This window comes from Gekko japonicus, unplaced genomic scaffold, assembly GCF_001447785.1.
Source record: "Gekko japonicus isolate JY-2015 unplaced genomic scaffold, Gekko_japonicus_V1.1 scaffold229, whole genome shotgun sequence".
NCBI classification, from domain to species: domain Eukaryota; kingdom Metazoa; phylum Chordata; class Lepidosauria; order Squamata; family Gekkonidae; genus Gekko; species Gekko japonicus.
Window position 1 is genome coordinate 565,860 of NW_015166426.1, and position 18,495 is coordinate 584,354.

Below are 18,495 nucleotides of genomic sequence, written 5' to 3' on the forward strand. Positions count from 1 at the left end.
AACAAAAGAGACTGGTACACAAATGTCCATTTACAGCTATGCTGCTCTGCATTTTTCACTTACACTGCAACCTTCATTATTGTGTGGGAAAGTTGGAGACGATTCAGAAACATTGGGGGGAGGGGGTCAATCAAAACATATTTAGAAATCAGATTGTATCAATTTGATAAGGAAGAAAAACTGGCCTTTTGGCAGCTTGGGGACTGCTAGTGGAGAATAGAGTTCAGTAAAGATAATCCATGGTGTTAACGTACAGGGCTTTTAAAAGTCTGTCCCAGTAGAAATTCTGTTATCAGAAAATTATTAGAATAACAATTTGTCAGTTTTGACCTGTGGGCAGCCTTTGGCTATCTCACTTCCCAAGTATTATGTAGCATTCACAGAATGTAAAATGTTTGATTTCACTTGCTTTCTACATTGGTTTGATATCATTCATAGACTTCACAGCATGTCAAACTGAGGACGAGTTCATGCATGCATGTTGATTGTGGTTTGCAACACCTGCCAGTGCTGGGCAACTGGGAGGGGGGGGCAGTGTCCTGGGAGAAAAAAAAAGTTTTGTATACTTACAGGAGCTTTTACCATAGAGTTTCTGGTAATCCCTAGAGCTACCCTTTGTCACTTCAAGGTAGGTCTAGAATTGCCAGGAATTGTACGATGTGAACTTCCTGTAAGTATACAAGGCCTTATTTTTCTTTTTCATTCCCCCCCCCCCACATCATTGCTTCCAGGGATGGTGAGCAACAGGACCTGGGAGCAGGAAATCCCACACCAGGGGCTTGGTAGCTCTAGCCCTAACCTATTGAATTGTAGTAAATAAAGTGGGATTTTCTGCTTGAGCTGTTATAACCATGACATGAAATGTGGACACGCAAGAACTCTTCCCCAGACCCAGTCTCATATGGATGGTGTTGGAGGTACTCTTTGATCTAGGTCCTCATTGCAGTGTGTACTATGAAACAGTTGGTGTGCTGCTGTTTTGGCCTATCCCTGTGGTAAAGTTTCTTCTCTCAAAATATTGGGGCAGGAGGTGAGGTTTGTTTAGTGCTCGGTATCATTGCTAATAACAGTCAAGAGAAATATTATGATGTATCAGCTTTTCCCTTGGTGATAAAGTATCTGTAAGTAGGTTACTAATGGCCATTATAAGGGCACATTTTAGTGTGTTCCACTGCAGAAACGTTAATAACACTCAGCAGATTTATTACCATTACAGTAACGTTCTTTCTGGGGCATTAATAATAATATGGCAATAATACCTACCAAACCACCCATTTTTAACAGCTAAGGCCCAATTTGGCTGTAATGGATAGGGTAGAAAATTGAGGGGCTACTGATAATCAACAGGTTGCTGGTTACATAATGAACACTTTGCTAGTAAGCTCCCCAAAATTGCCATATTCACAATAAAATAATAAAAGCCTCCTAATACAAAGCATGCCATGGTTCAGCTAGTGTAACCTGCCTTTATTCTCACCTTCTAGAAAATAATATGGTTGATTTCAAGTGTATATTTATCAGTAGTTTAACCAGGTATCAAGACATATGTCTGAGGATAGTTGGTTCATTTCTTGCATGTGTGCTTTCCTTACTCAAAACTGGTGTCTGAAATACCGGGCCAAGTCTAAACCAGCAGCATTTCAGAATATGAAGTCAAATGTTTGAATTTCAGCATTTCTACAAGTTTAAAGCTTTGCTTTAAAATTTGGATTCAACAGATGCTTAGAAATAAGAGTATTGTAAGGCAATAACATTCAAGTATCATCTTTTTCACATTCATTACACTAGGGCCGTGATGCTGACTAAGTTGAATTGAGCAGGATTAAGTTCTCAACAGGATTGGATCAATAGCATATTTTTAAAACCCTCAACCCTACAGCATTTTAAATACAAAGAAAAATTACAGTAATCTAAGCTGTACTTATGCATTATATGAGGGATTTGCTTGCATCTTCTATCATTTGTTTCAGAAATTCTGATCTTTCCAGGTATTGATCGACTAATATTATTAGACAGTTTCTCTCCAAAATAATTTTATCTCTGGTCTGAATTTACTGGCAAATGCTGGCCCCAGTCTAGCTAAATTTAATCATGACCCAAACGGTAGTCATATGCAAAGTTATGAAGAAGTAAGCCCCACTAGACATAGTGGAGTTATGGGAATTGGCAGCCTATAAACTGTACATTTAATCATATATAAACATAGAATTAGCAGCCTAATAGCCCAGCCTAGCCTGATTTTATCAGAGCTCTAGAAGCTAATCAGGGTCAGCCACGTTCAAATACTTGGATGGAAAACCACTAATAAAGACTGGGGTTGCTATACAGAGGAAGGCAATGCAAACCGCCTCTGTTAATCTCTTACCTTGAAAACGCCACGATCTTGGGGTCACTGTGAGTCAGAAGCAACTTGATGGCACACTTCACACTCCTCCTCCTCCTTGAATTAGGCTGCCAGTCCCCTTAAAAGCAATAAACCTTAAGGTGACTGTGACTAACCTGTTCTGTTGGTTTCAACAGGAGTTAGTCTTGACTTACTTTAGCTGAAGTGGGACCTGTAGCTGTCATTGATATCCTCAGATTAAATCATGAAAATAGCAAGACTTCAAAAGCAGTTCTGGTGTGTATGTGCTTACCAGTCACCAATCCTCTCTTACAAATATTTTTATGTATTCTGTTCTAAATGTATTCTGTTCTAAATAATCATTAGTGTGTTTACGTAACAGTACAAAGTACCATTATAGAACAGTTCATTGCATACCTTTACTTTTGCAGTTGTTGATAGTATCATATGTAGGACAAACCAAAATAGTTTTACCATTGCATTAGAAGAAAGTAAGGTAAAGGTAAAGGTTCCCTTGCTCGAAAGCCAGTCGAATCCGACTCTAGGGTTGCGGTGCTCATCTCCGTTTCAAAGCCGAAGAGCCAGCGCTGTCCAAAGACGTTTCCGTGGTCATGTGGCCGGCATGACTAAACACCAAGGCGCACGGAATGCTGTTGCCTTCCCACCAAAGTGGTACCTATTTATCTACTTGCAATTTCTTGTTTTCGAACTGCTAGGCTGGCAGGAGCTGGAACTAGAGACGGGAGCTCACTCCGTCTTGCGGCACCCGGGTCTCGAACTGCTGAACTACTGACCTTCCACAGCCTGCAGTTCAGCGTCTTAACCACCTGAGCCACCGCAGCATATATATATATATATATGTATATGTATATGTATATGTGTTTCTCATATAATTATGGATCTCAAATAGTTTGCATATAAAGAGAGAGGAGTAACTGGTAATAATCCAGACTGTATCTTCGAGATCCTGTATCTTTTGCAAATGTATGCACACATTAGTCTTCATGATGCAATAAGGATTTTAAGAGTAACACCCCTTGTTGAAGTTTCCTTTGTTAACAAGCAAGATTTGATGAGTTCATATGCATGAAAAGAGTTCTACAGATATCTAAAAACACTCATGGTCAACCGACACAATCTGTTTATCTAATGCAATTCAATAGCATGTACTTCTCCAAGAAAGGGAATACCTTAAAAAAGTGTAGAGTTATGTCCCCCCCACACACCTAATTGTGGTGTTATAAATGAGTCCTACATAGAGCGAGAGCTGATGTTGCAGGAAGTGTATGTAAAGCCATTGAGGTGAGCTTCTGCTGTTACAAGCTGAGTCTTTATTCTCTTTGTCAACATGTTGAGTCACCTTAATACTGGTGAGGCAGGGTGTCAGACGCGGAAAGAAAATGTAGTAAGAGTAAAATGCACTCTTGTAGCCCAATAATTTATGGTGGACTTTGAAAAGCAAAATGGGTTGTGATTGGTTTGCTGTAAGACTGGGATGCAAGAAGAAAAAAAAATCCATTCTGCTTCAAGCAGGAACAGCGGATTTTATATGCTTTAGATGCAGGCTTTCCTTTTCTTTCTGCTGTGATTTAAATGGAATTGCTTGAAAAACTCTGACACAGACTTAGATGGCACTGAACTTAAACACCTCCCCCAGTTTTGCTTCCAGTTAAGTAGGAGGTATCCTGACCTGGATGACCCAGTCTAGCCTGATCTCATCAGATCTCGGAAACTAAGCAGAGTCAGTCCTGATTAGTACTTGGATGGAAAACCACCAAGGAAGTCCAGGGTTGCTGTGCAGAAGCAGGCAATGGCAAGCCACCTCTGTTAATCTCTTGACTTTAAAACCCTATGGGGTTGGCATAAGTCAGCTGCAACTTGACGCACTTTCCACCACAAAGTGGGAGCTAGCACCACAACATCTGGGTGTTCTCCAGCTCCCACGCTGTCTGTCCCTCCCCTTGCCCTCTATTGCTCAAGATTGTGTGAGATGATATCACTGAAGTAAAACTTAGCTAGGGTCACGGGCACAGTTCAGTCTCCCATTACTGAGTGCCGCTGAAGGCAGAAGATGATTTGGTATCAGGGATGCTGTGGCCATGGTTGCAGCATTGTGCAGCATGTGCACATAGCTGCTGAATAGATAGAACAGTCTTGCACTGGCAAGGGATGTCATAAACTGCACCCCTTAAAGGTTATGCTACAAAAATTATGGAACAGTCTAAATGTGCTTAAGAACATAAAAGAAGCCATGCTGGATCAAGCCAATGGCTCATCCAGTCCAACACTCTTTGTCACACAGTGGCCAAAACCCGGGTGCTATCAGGAGGTCCACTGGTGGGGCTGGATCTCCAGAAGCCCTTCCACTGTTGCCCCCCAAGCATCAAGGATACAGAGCATCACTGCCCCAGACATAATGTTCTATCTCTATGCTGTGGCTAATAGCCATTGATAGACCTCTGCTCCATATATCGAATCCCCTCTTGAAGCTATCTTTGCTTATAGCTGCCACTACTTCCTGTGGCAGTGAATTCCATGTGTTAATTGCTCTTTGGGTGAAGAAATACTTCCTTTTATCTGTTCTAAGCCTACTGCTTATTAATTTCCTTGAGTGCCCACAAGTTCTTGTATTGTGAGAAGTCGTCATTTCTCCAAGCTAAAAATCCCTAAACTCTTTAACCTTTCTTCATATGGAAGGTATTCTATCCCCTTAATCATTTTAGTTGCCCTTTTTTGTACCTTTTCCAATGGTATAATATATATATTTTGGGGTACAGTGACCAGAACTGTACAAAATGTTCCAAATGAGGCCACACCATAGCATTATGATACTGGCTAATTTGTTTTAAATTCCCTTCCTAATAATCCCCAGCATAGCATTCGCTCTTTTTATTGCAGTTGGACACTGAGTCGACATCTTCAGTGAATTATCTACCATGACTCCAAGATCTGTCTCCTGGTCAGTTACCGCTAGTTCAGACCCCATCAGTGTATATTTATAGATAGGATTTTGGGCTCCAATGTGCATTACTTTGCACTTGCCCATGTTGAACCTCATTTGCTACATTGAGAGCACCTCACAGTTCTCCCTGGTTTGGTTCTCAATGCCCTGAACAACTTAGTGTCATCCACAAATTTAGCTCTTCACTGCTTACTCCCTACTCCAAATCATTAATGAACAAGTTAAAAAGCACTCGCCCTAGAATCAAGCCCTGGGGTGCCCCACTGCTTACCACCTTCCGCTGTGAAAACTGCCCATTTATACTCACTCTTTGTTTCCTGTTAATTAACCAGTTTTTAATCCACAAGAGGACTTGTCCTCTTACCCCAGACTGCTGAGTTAACTAAGGAGCCTTTGATGAGGAACTTTATCAAAAGCTTTAGGTAAATAACATCTACTGAGTCACCCTGAATCCACATGTTTGTTTACCCATTCAAAGAATTCTAAAGGTTAGTGAGACAAGATCTTCCCTTACAGATTATGCTTATCAAATCTCCCATAGACACAGCTTCAATTCAAACAGCCATCCAACAGAAAAGCACCAAGTTTTGCTTGTACAATCCACTGGAATAAGATTTGGCTCATCCTTTCTAGCTTTTTGTTCTTCACTGTAAGTTCACTGGTGCATGATAAAAGCTTACCTGAATGTGGGGGTTTGTGCCTAGCAGGACCTCCCAGCTCTGTACAGTGCATTCTTAGCTTGAACCCCTTATGTGGGGTGATGTGTCTGTAGCTACTGACAGAGCTGTTGGGAGAGGATGGAATGTTTAGCCAGTGCACAGTCCCCATGTCATATTGGGTATGGAGAGAAGAGCTTTAGTAAGAGACACTTGTCACAATTAAACTTTTAGGCACAGGATCCTCTTTGCCATCCTTACCTGTTTGAAGTACAGTGTATTTGGAGAAGTGTAGAAGTTCCTTTTGGATGTGCACATGTGCAGAAGACTGAAATGAGAACGAGGTAATGGAATGAACTATACCACTTTGGGCTGTAGGAGGAAGATCTTGCTATATAAAAAGATCCCTGCAACTAGAAAGCTGCGGAAAGCAAAGAAAAGAGAATAGAAGGGTTTCCCCTGCTGTCCTAGTTTTCTGTTGCATATATTAGGAAACATTCTGCTCTGAAATCTATCACCTACAGTCTGCAATGGTGCATTCTATTTTGCCACCTCCATGTTCAACCTCCTTGTTCTCTGGCATGTGTAAACCAGGCATGGATCTGCAACCCTGTGATGGGTTACCTGTAAAGATTCTGAGAAGGCCCATGTTAGCAATATGCTCTTCTAGTCTTCATTTTGGGGTTCTGTTAGGCTGTACTTTGCCTACCCGTGAATTATTTTTCCCATTCCTTCTAATTTCTGGAATTATAATTATTAAAAACTAGTACTAATAGTGGACAGAATTCTGTGATCTTGTTCACTGTACAGAATAAAATTGCAAAAGATACCATTATTCATATTTATTGTCCATCCCTTGCTTTTCCCATAAAGCCTAGATGAGCATTATTTACAGTGTAACTAACATTGTCATTAAAAAACAAACAAACAGGTATTCAATAAAGGAAACGTTCAGGGAAACATTGGGCTTTCCTAATGTTCTGCAAGTTCACCAACACCCTTTTTTCTTGGGCAGTTTCTTTTCCCTCTATGATTACTGCCCTGTTATTTCTAAGTGACTTCCCTGAGAAATACTTAGAGAATATCTGAGGGTAACATTTGTCCAACTTGCAAGTTGCATTAATGATGATATCAGACGGCATCCTGGGTTTCAGTGGAAAAAGAAATGTAACATGGGCTCAGCAAGTACCGGGGGAAAGGAAACCAGGCCACAAATATCCATGAAATTTGCGTAACCCATGTAGAGAGCTGCTACCTATGCCAGGTCCAATACAATGTTTATTCTGGTGATCTCATGTTACTTTAAAAATAGTAAACATTTAAGCTTCAGGATAAATACAACAGTTTGATTTCATCAGTGGGAAATCTGAAGACTTGAAGGAATCTCTGCAATCACCCAAACTGGTCAGGAGGAGTGGGAGTCTCTGAGCTTCTGCTTCCCTTACCCTGTAACTGAGCCTGCCTTCGAGCAGCACCAGGGCTCACGTTTAGCGCAATAATGCAGTATCAGCAGTTTGGAAAACACATTGTAATTGGATTCACACACTGGAACGAACTAACAATGTCACTGGGGACAAGGAGCAATCATATTAAGCAACATTCATTAGAACATCAAATGGATGATTAAAAAAAAACACCAAAAACATCACAGAACACTTGTGATCTATTAGAAGAGCAGGTGTTTGGTTGAAGTAGTCAAGTGTGCGATGCATATTTCTAGGTGTACGCGTGGCTGTTTCCCCACAGCATTCTGTTCTAATAACTCTTCATAATCTCTTTGCAGCCCTGCAGTTCTCTTTCCCCAAATTAGTGGCTTGTAGCTTGCAACAGAACACCTTGTGATCGATTAGCTAGCTAAGGACTACAGAGAATTTCAATTTTCATGATTTTTCATGCCCAGAAAGTAGTAGATATTTTCCTTCTGAATTAAAGTATACAGCTTCTGTTACATTGCACTGCTCTGATAAGCTTCATCAGGGAAACAACAGAAGAGTACTTGCTTAATTATCAGCATGCATCTCATCGGATCTTGGAAGCTAAGCAGGGTCGGCCCTGGCTAGTATTTGAATGGGAGATCACCAAAGAATACCAGGATCATTATGCAGAGGTAGGCAATGGCAAACCACTTCTGAATGTCTCTTGCCTTGAAAACCCTATGGGTTTGCCATAAGTCAGCTGTGACAATAATAATAATAATAAAATATATATAAAAATGGGCCACATTGTCTTAATAAGTATCAAATACAAGCAGCATTTTTTTATCAGTACAACACCAGGAAGAAAGACTTATCATGCTGGGAGAAACTGTGGACACTGGACAGGGTTTAACAGGAAATGTTCTTTTCACCTTTAAATAGTGCATAAGTACTTTTCACCAGTGACCTCTCTCCCACTAGCAGTGGCAGGATTCCATAGTTCCTTCAAGGAGTTGAATAAAGCCCCTCTGTATGTGAATAGTCTGGCAAAATGACAGAGAAATGAAAGAACAAGGGGAGGGGGGAAAGAGCGTTTTTAGCTGAGTGTTTTTAGCTGAGATATGCAAGGAAATGACAGGTCATTGATATGGAGAGGTATGAAACAGCTGCTCCAGATGGAAAGTGATGACAAGGAGAGAACACCTGGGTCAAAGTTGACGAAGTTTGTGTAGTGAAAATGCTGGCACTGAGTGGACAGATCTGGCAGGAAAATTGATGATGAAGGGCATGGAAAAGAGGCTATGATAAATTGTCAATGAGTTTGTGTTCTTTAACATAAAAAAGAGATTGAAGATGTGTCTAAGAAGACACTGTTATAGGGTGTCCTAATAACCTGTTGTGACTCATGTATAGACAGCTCGTGTGGTGATTCATGACCTGTAAGACTAATGAAAGGCAGTGCTGAATGGAGAAAAGTGAAATAGGGGTCAATGGAACGGTTCCAACATTTTGTACTTTGCTAGTGGTTTTGGGTTTTTTTAAAAAAAACTTCTTAGTGAATATTTTTCATGCCAGCTTGTCTGCTAAGGCATTTTCATCACTGAAGAGGCCTGTTAGGCTAGTTGTACTCCATCATTGCCCTGTGTAAAATAAGACTGTGCCATAAAATGTACCTACATGTTTTGGAGGAAGTTCAGCAATGGACAGCAAACTATTTTTCAGCAAAACCTGTGCTGTAAGGGACCAGTAAGCCACCAGGTTTCCCCTGAAAACAGGAAATAACTTAGCCAGGGCAGCCCAGGTGTGAATGAAGAACTGCTTCCTGTACATTTATTTGTTTGATTGTTTGTTTGATTGATTGATTGATTGATTCATATCCTTCCCTAACTGCAGGGTGGCTTTACAAGGTCACACAAAATATTGTGACAGAGAAACAATATATAAAATTTAAAAATTTCTTCTTACACAAACCAGAGTGAGAGTTGCCTCGGTAGCGGCATTTTCATGGAAAACGTCTAAGTGGTGTTGAAGGGTATCAAGCCACTAACCACTAGGCCAGGGCTGTCAGCAGGGGAGGCCAAGAATGGAATTTGGATGCCTGCTGTCTCAACTGAAAGCCTGGTGGAACAGCTCCGTCTTGCAGGCCCTGCAGAATTGTAACAAATTCCACAGGGCCCTGATCTCAGATAGGAGCTCATTGCATAGAAAGGATTTCTTCTGGGGGAATCAGAGTTTCCGGTTTGTGGATCAGCGATGGCGATTGTTCTCCCCAGACCTTGGGGAATGACTCGCACACCAGTGGTATGGAGGGGTGCTACCTCAAGTAGCATTCACACGGAGCCTTTGTGATAGGCTCCAGGCCATAGGGCTTTTGAGGGGCAGCCTCTTTGACGACTAAATGCTGGAGAATTGAGGCTTCCTTCCGCACTGACGGTCCTGCCACTGTGTGGCCCTCGGGCACAAGCTGATTCGACTGGGACAAGTGCCGGAGATCGAGCGGAATATCGATTCCTGTGAGCGAGGTCAGAGAAATGATCGACAATGAACGTGAGTTCAAAATAAGCAGAATATTTTAAAAGTGAACTACCCCCCCATGGGAAAAGCGGAGCGTAAAGAGGGACGCTTCTTATGCAAATGGACAGATAAGCGTAACGAAGGGGGCAGGGGGGGAACAAGCAGCGATTTTGTTTTGAGAGACTTACTTGAGCGCTGACATCAAGGTGACGATTTTTCGTGTCCACAAGAAGTGGTTTGGAATTGTAAACAATCGTATAAAATGGTGGCCTCGCAAAAAAAGTTTAAAGTGAAACCGGCGGGTAGTCAGAGCCCAAAACTGGAAGAGGGAGCAGACGTCATGAAAATGTTAGCGAATATGCTCAAGCCGGTGATGGAGCAACTTGATGGTATTAACCAGCAACTGACTTCGCTGAATCAAAACTTCACATCCCAGCAGCTCCAACTGGCAGAAACAGCAAAGAATTAAAGAGATAGACACCACAAACAAGAAAATGAAGAAAAGAATGGGTGAAGTTGAAGCAAAATAAAACTTCCAAGAAAACCGTTTGTTACAGCTACAAATGGAAAAAGCCAACATGATTCAATTCAATTCAAATACCTTTTATTGGCATAGAATATTAAAAGCATTTCCCAATAATACAATCCAAGAGAAATTATAAAATAGATAGTCGTGGGTATGTCAGGCCTAACTCAAGTTGTCACAAGTTAGATTTGACCATACAAAAGATGCCTGAATCATAAAATAAACTGGCATTCCAAACTTTTAAACTTAAGTTTTTAAACTTATAAATTAAGAATCATTAATATGATCAGGGTTACTCTTCCGTTTTATAAAACAATGGAGAAACTTAGCGGTCAGTTCAATGATCTCCAGATCTCGCGAAGCAAGGAGAAACTGTACCTTGATTCTATCCGATTGGCCTGCTACCAACCTAAGGGGGGCTTCTATACACTCCACTCGAATGTTATTTAACAATTTACAGTGTAAGAGTACGTGCTCAACAGTTTCTATTTCACTTCTATTACATCCACAGAACCTGATTGAATAAGGAATTTGCTTATATCTCCCCTCAAGAATAGCAGAAAACCGCCTCTCCTTTCCTCCAGCAGCTGGCTTGCTCGGGCTCCCCAAGCAAGCCAAAGGAAGGTGACGGAGCAGCTAGAGACATTGAGCATCAATTCCACAAGTAATGAGTGCTCAAGCCCCGCCCCCAGCAGCCCTCAGGCCAGAGCACCTGAAGCAGTCTTGGGAGGCGGATTGGCAAGAAGCAAAACCAAAAGCACTGGAACTCGGGAGAACTCCTGGAATGGAGCTGGCTCCTCTTCCACAGCCCAAAATGCGACCCACGAACCCTAACCTTGCTTTTTCTCATTTGCGAGGCTGGCCTCCACGCTCCTTTAACGAGGGAGCCCTGAAGCGTGGGGTGGCGGGAGTTTATTTGCGTGCAGCTTGTGCGGCTGGCCGAGTGCCTCTTCTGCTTGCCCACCTCTCGTCTCTGCACCTCATCTTCTGCCAGGCATGGAGGAGCCCAGCTCGCCCAGGCTTCCTGCCTCCTGCTGCCATGGCCTTTTGGTGCATGGGTGAATGCCCAAAGTTTGACTCTTCCTCTACAAGTTTTTGGTGCTGGAGGTATTCGCCTCTTTGCCTCCTGCCTGCTATGGCTGCATAATTGTGAGATATTTCTTAACATTGTGTTCCTGCCAGGGAAGCTGGGGACCCTGCCCATGAGTCTCCAATTCATCCTCACAACAACCCTGTAGGGTAGGTTAGGTAGAGAAGGGGAGACTTGCTCTGGGGTCACTCAGCCAGCAGAGTGAGAATACAAACTTGGGTCTCCCCATATCAGTCTGCAACTCTGACCACTGTGCAGTGCTGCCTCTACTGATCAGTAATGTTCCAGAGGTGTTGTGATGTAATACTCAGTTCTCAAATGAGTGTATCCCTGTCTGTTGGTCCACTTAGGAGTCTTGATCCTGGTTGTGTGGTGGGCTAGTTGTGGCAAATGGTAGGGATGCTCAGTATTTCTGTATACAGTTGTAGGGGCTTTATTTATTGCAATGTGGTGTGGCCTGATATTATGTTCTTATTCCAGTGTGGGGTGTGTGTGGGGCAATGGAAGCTGAGTGATAGGATCTCTCCAAGTGATTGCCAGAAGTGAGATGCGTCCTGGTCTTGTGTCTAACCAGTAGTCCTTTGCATTTATATCATGCTTTCAGCTTTAAAAGGATCATAATGCTGATTGTGTGAACTTAGGTAAATCACGAGAGGTAGAGCAGGAAGGGTTGCATCAGTGCTTAGTTCTTGTGGCCCTTTCTTACACGTCCAGGGAAATGCTGATTGCCACTTTGGGGCCAAGAAGCAATTTTTCTCCAGGCCAGTTTGGCTCCCAGTGATCCTGGAGGTTTTTTGTCATCTTCTGAGCATGGAACAGGGGTCACTGGGGTGTGTGTGGGGGTATTGGTGAATTTCCTGCATTGTGCAGGGGGTTGGACTAGATGACCCTGGAGGTCCCTTCCCACTCTATGAGTCTATGATTCTATAATTCACCCAGGTTGGCTGTGAGCGCGCCAGCCCCTCTGTCAGGCGGAAGCCTCTGAGATCCTTGGAGGCGAAGAAGGGAGAGGGGGAAAAGAATGGATCCCAGGTGCTTCTGCCTGTCAGAGGGGCTGGTGCACACTTCTGGTGATGTCAGGGGGTGTGGCATATGCTAATGAGTTATGCTAATGGGTTATGCTAATGAGCTCCTGCACCTCTTTTTTTACGAAATGACCCCTGATTGGGGGTAGGCAGTTACAACCAGCAGCAGGGGTGACTTGCAAAATACCACGGAAGCAATGTTTTCACAAGTTGTTATTTCATATGCTGTAGCCTTGTGCATCTTCTGTAGGGTTTTGGCGGAGTTTCAAGCTGTTGCCTTTCATTGCTAATTTATGCTCACAGATTGTCATTGGGAGGAAATGATCCTAGCCAGTTGATATACTAATAATTTCTCCAAGATTATCATGACATCTTCGCCATATTCCCTTTTGGATCATTATGCCATGATCTGTGCAAACCCCTTAACCCCTTTTTCTGGTTGCCGATCCCAGGTGAAGCCTGGAGATCTCCTGCTATTACAACTGATCTCCAGACAATAAAGATCAAGCCCCATGGAGACAATGGCTACTTTGAAGGGTGAATTCTATGGCATCCTGTTTTGCGGAAGTCCCTTCCCTTCCCTTCCCAAACCCTGCCCTCCCCAGGATCCCCTCCCCCAAATCTCCAGATATGTCCCAACCCTGAGCTGGCAACCTTAGTTATGACTGACATCTTTCTTATTCCCCCCTAAATTATCTTAAACCCTTGCCAGGCTTGGAGATAACTTTTGTTCATAACAGGTGACTGCTGTTAAATGCAAAATAGTGGTCAAATAAATAAATAGTTGGCAAAAGGTGCCAAATACTGCATTGTGGATGTTCTTGTTGTTAATATTCAATATTACTTTTAAGTATTCGCTTTCCTTCTTTCTAGGAGCAATATTTGATGAATCTGCAAAAAAGGATGAAGAGGTGTTTCGTATGGCAGTTGCTGACCTTAACCAGAATGACGAAATTTTGCAGACAGAGAAAATCACATTTTCTGTGAATTTTGTGGATGGCAACAACCCATTTCAGGCAGTTCAAGAAGGTAGGATTTTGAGCGTGGTATATTTTCCTGGGTGTTTTCCCTAAAAGCACAGCATTCTTCACTAAAAACACATAATTCTAGATGTATAATCCTGTGTTTTTTATGATTCACATAGCATTTATAAAAACTCTGACCTCTAATTATTACTGTTTTTAAAAATTTGTTGTAAACGTTATACGTGGGATAATTGATTTGAATTTATGTTTCTGGATGGATTGCTGTGAAGGATCTCAAATTATAAGCATGTTCTTGAATGGTGCCAAAATTATGGTGGCCAGGAACTCTACGTTTTGCTTTTAATTCTGTTCATCAATTAGTGAGTTTACAGGTAGGACAAGTTCAGTTTTTATGTAGAGAATATTTGCACTTTACTGGTAAAGCAGAGGCTCCTTTTTCTATGTGCTCTCAAAAGACCTGAAACTTATTTTGATGAAATTACAGCATGTATTGATTAGAGAGGATCTGAATTTCTAAGACGTACAAACATTAATGTGTATACTAGGGATGATCGGAATCCTTTTACTCCATTGTGGTTGTGTCTGTAACTCTACCAAGTGCGGGGCTCAGCTTTTGAAACACAAATGGTTAACCGGCGATGTCTCTGTGAACCATGGAGGGCAGTATTTTGTTGAAATTCTAAATAATGCAATGAGGTCTGCAGAAGTGATGTTTTTTGTGGATTGTATTGCATTTCTTATTTTGGCCATCAACATTTGAATTAGCTACCTAATACAACCACAAGTCCAAGTATGTTTTATTAGAAGTTTCACAACTAACCGTACTCTTTTCACAGAACCCATCTTTCTATTTTGCCAAGTGGCCATAATTTTTCAATCTTCTTGAGTATATTATTATGCTACCCTAAGGCCTCGTCCATATCTATCTCTGGATTCCTCACTAATATTCTTTATCTGAGTTCTGAAACTTTTCTTACGTAGGTGAATGATTCCCCCCAAAAAAAACTAGGGAAGAAATTTCACAAGTATGACTAGAGGTGGCCTCAGGAGACATGTGCATGTATTATAGAGTGCTAGAATATAAAATTCAATTGGTTTTATTATTAAAAGAATTCCCTTTAGCCTAAAACATCAGGGAGAAGTTGAGAGGTTTAACGAGGGTCTGTGGAGGCTGAACCACATGCTTGGTTAATACTAATATATAATATTTAAGGGTTTGGGTTTTTTAAAGAGTTGCGTAGTTGGGGTATCCTGACAAGGATTTTGTTGCACTTTAACTAGTAAGAGATATGAGTTCTTTCTTTTGAAATGTAGCACTTAGGATGGAACACAGGGATTCTGCTTTAAAAAACAGTATTACGGTAGCTGTTCTCTTTTAGAAGACTAGGTCTAGCAAAATGTGGAAGGGGAACCCAGACAGCAGCCGACTTACTTTTCTCCTCCACGTAAGTCAGAGGAGATCTGAAGTCCTCAAGGCCACCCAGATGGACACCTGTTCTTTTATACAGCAGTGATATTCCTTGGCCCTCCGGTGACATCACTTTTTCAGGATCTGGGCTGTCACAGATCATTGTCTGTCTTATTCCTTGCTTCACAGAATCAGTCATGGAGCAGTTCTGCAAGGCTTAGTACTGCCTGAGGCATTGCTTACTCCTAGGTGGCTGTTTGTTCCATTCAGTGGATTCGGCAAAGGAGCTTCCCCTCCAACAGCCTCCACAAACCTCTGGCTTTCAAATCCTTCAAAGCTTCAGCTCTGTCAGCTTGCAACTCTGATCTCATAAATTGGACCTGCCACACTTGCCTTCACAGAGCTTTTCAAGGATGCATCCTGACAGTAAATTTCAGCGTGAGCCATTTTCCTCCTTTATACTATCGACTTTAAAAAGTCCCCCGGTTTTTTGTATAGCGTGCCCTTAAGTAAATAGTCAGAGAGACATCACTGTTTGAAGTAGCCTCTCTCGATTGCTTTCTCATGTGAATATCAGTGGTGTTAGAGATGAAGTAAAGGGTGTGTGTGTGAGGACTGATACACAGTTGCATGGACATTACTTGAGGGTTTTTGAAGATGGGAACTATTTCCACTGGAAAGTGTTGTGATTGGTTGGTATGGAAGCACCAATTGTAGTTTTTGGTATTTGGCTGTTTCACTTATGTAGCTTCACTCTTGACCCAGTTCACGCATTTAGCAAGTTGGCACTGCTTTTAATGACAACATAAGACAAGTCCTACTGCATCAGACCAGTGGACCATCCAGTCTAGCGTTCTGTTTCGCACAGTGGCCAACCAGTTGCCTTGGAGAACCAACAAATAGCCTAGTGGCCAATACTTTCTTCTGATGTTTCTTCCTAGCACTGGTGTGATGAACTGACCTCCAAAAGGAGGATGCTTAGTGCATCAAATTCAGAGAGCTGGGAGATTAGGGGTTAATGCCTCACTGTAAAGCACCGTTTGATTGGCAGGCTGCTGCCTGCATGCACCCCCTTCTCTCTGACTGGTCAGCTCCAACTGAGAAAAGCTTTCAAAAGTCTAGTCAGAGGAGCCAGGCACTGTTTGGACATTGACTTGGCAGTTGCTAGTCAGGAGGAGTGTGTGTGTCAGTCTGAGGGAAACAGAAGTCACTTGGGAAGTGAAGGGACACAACTCCTTGCCCTTGCTGTGTACCAACACATTTGAGGGAAAGGGAAATGGTCTTAGACTCCTCTAGAGTATAAAAGGGAAAGTTATAAACCCACAAGGGAAGTATTTAAATACAGGAAAAAAGTACTAACTTCCAAGAAAACTAAGTTTTATGAAATTTTATTAAGACACATTGTTGCTGAAAGAAATCTGCAAGACAAACATACCTCTCACAGTTAAGAACTAAGTCTCTAAGAATATAAGCTTCAACTATACTCTGTTGCCTGTTCAAAATATTATACAACTAAATTTACCTCAACTTCTCACCCCCTGCCCTATTCCTAAATCAACTGTGTCTGTTCAATAAAATCAACCTTTCTGTTTGAACTTTACTTTGTGTCAAGTGCCATTTCCAAAGGGATTTATAAGAGGCCTCCTGCTGAGTTACAATAAATCCCTGGCCTGGACAAAAGCCATATCGTAGGGTGATTATGGCCCCTGCCACACGGGGGAAAAAACACCAGCAAAGTGCGGCTTTTTAAAGCCGTACCAAAATAGACACCATGGATCCCATGAGCCGCGGTGCCGTTGTTCCCCGGCACGATCAGATGCCGGGGAGAAAGCCACGGTCGGGAGACCGAGGCAGCCGGCTGCGCATGCATGCGCATGCGCAGTTCGGCCAGGAGCCAGGGATGCGCCGGCAGAAGGATGCGCCGGTGATCCCACGGCCCGCGCTTGCCGCGGCCATTCAGGTAAGACCTCCTCAGGAGGTGGTTTAGTTTAGATGCGGAAGGGCCGGATCGGGGACTGGTGCGCAACGTTTCCCAGATGTTGTGGTGAGATCACGCCCGTTTGCTGTGCCCCCGATCCGTCCCTCTCCCGGCCCAAAACCTTTCGTGTGACCGGGGCCTATAATTCTATAATTCAAATATGCTACAAAGAGGCTGCTCAGTCAGAGTGGGGAACAGTGTTTTGGTGGGAAAATCTGCCTCATAGACAAGAAGCAGCAGTCTATCATAACTGGTCTTTGCTGCCAATTTGCTGCCAATAGATGTGCAGAATAAAATGTCTGATAGGCCTTTATGGATCTATCCTCCATTAACGTAATCCCCATTCAAAGCCATCTATGCTTATGGCCATCTACATCAACAGGCAGAAAATTTCACAGCTGAGTCAATTCTGCCTGAATATATTGCCCATCAGCTTTATTGGGTGCCCCCAAATTCTATTATTATGGGACCGGAAGAATAGAGTATACCCTTCTGTTCTGGTGTTCACATGGTATTACAAATTATACAAGTACTAGTGATCAGTGGCATGGATACTTGCTTGATATGGTTAGTCAATGGAATCTCCATCCAGTTAAAAATATACATTGTGAATAATTTGATGGCCAGGTGTTTTTGTGTTGGTCATGCTATTATCACATGATAACCCAGTTCTTTAAATGTGTTTATCACTTAGGTTGTCACATCATGCTACAGAAAGGTCCCTGCTTCTAAAGAGCGATGACTGTCAATGCCAAGCAACTTTCCATGTGATTAGCACCATTTTCCTCAATTGTCTCAGTCTGTCACCGTGAACTGGGTTCTCAAAAAAGATAGACTTCTACCCCTAAATATACATCTTTAGAAGTCACCTTGACCAGTGTTCCCTCTAAGCTGAGTTAGTGTGAGCTAGCTCACAGTTTTTTAGCCTCCAGCTCACGGATTTTTATCTTAGCTCAGGAAGCATAGCTCCAGAGCGATCTAATTTATGCAGTAGCCAAATCATTCGCTCACAATTTTAATGCCAGTAGCTCACGAATTAGAATTTTTGCTCACAAGACTCCACAGCTTAGAGGGAACATTGACTTGACCCATGATTTTTAATGGATGCAGCTTCCTTATGGAGTGTTTTTCGTATCAGCAGCCCTTGGGGTGGGGGTGGGGGTTGTCTGCAAGACCTACATGCCAAATTGAAACAGAAATATAGTAGAAGGCACTGTAGCTTTAGTGAAGATTTGTAGCTAATCCAGAGCAATTGCTTTTATTGGTGAGCTGCAATTCCATAGAATGTTTTGAGGGGCTCAGTAGAAGCTCTTTGTTGGGGTTGGTAGAGGCAAGCATGGAGATGCTTATCAGGATCTTTTCGTTGATGGTACCAAAATATAGCAATAGCCTGAAGGTTTTTTGCAGGACTAGATATTGGATCACTAAGCTGGCACAGGGTGAGGTTGGAGCTGAACTGCACCAGACTTATGTCCTCAAGGTACCCTTATGCATGAATGCATCTGGACTCTTCTAATGTGCTTCTGATGGAATTAAGCTGAACTGACTGCCTGTGCATTGGATTTAGTCAATTTAGCCAAAATGTTTTGCA

General features: G+C 42.4%; 1 protein-coding gene across 1 annotated transcript in view; it reads left to right on the forward strand.

The window, feature by feature from the left end:
• Window positions 1-18,495, forward strand: part of LOC107110907 (glutamate receptor ionotropic, delta-2-like) — a 1,200,243-nt gene that overhangs the window by 158,086 nt on the left and 1,023,662 nt on the right. The window contains 1 exon segment of the mRNA XM_015411751.1: window positions 13,406-13,561. Within this exon segment, the coding sequence (XP_015267237.1) occupies window positions 13,406-13,561 (156 nt within the window).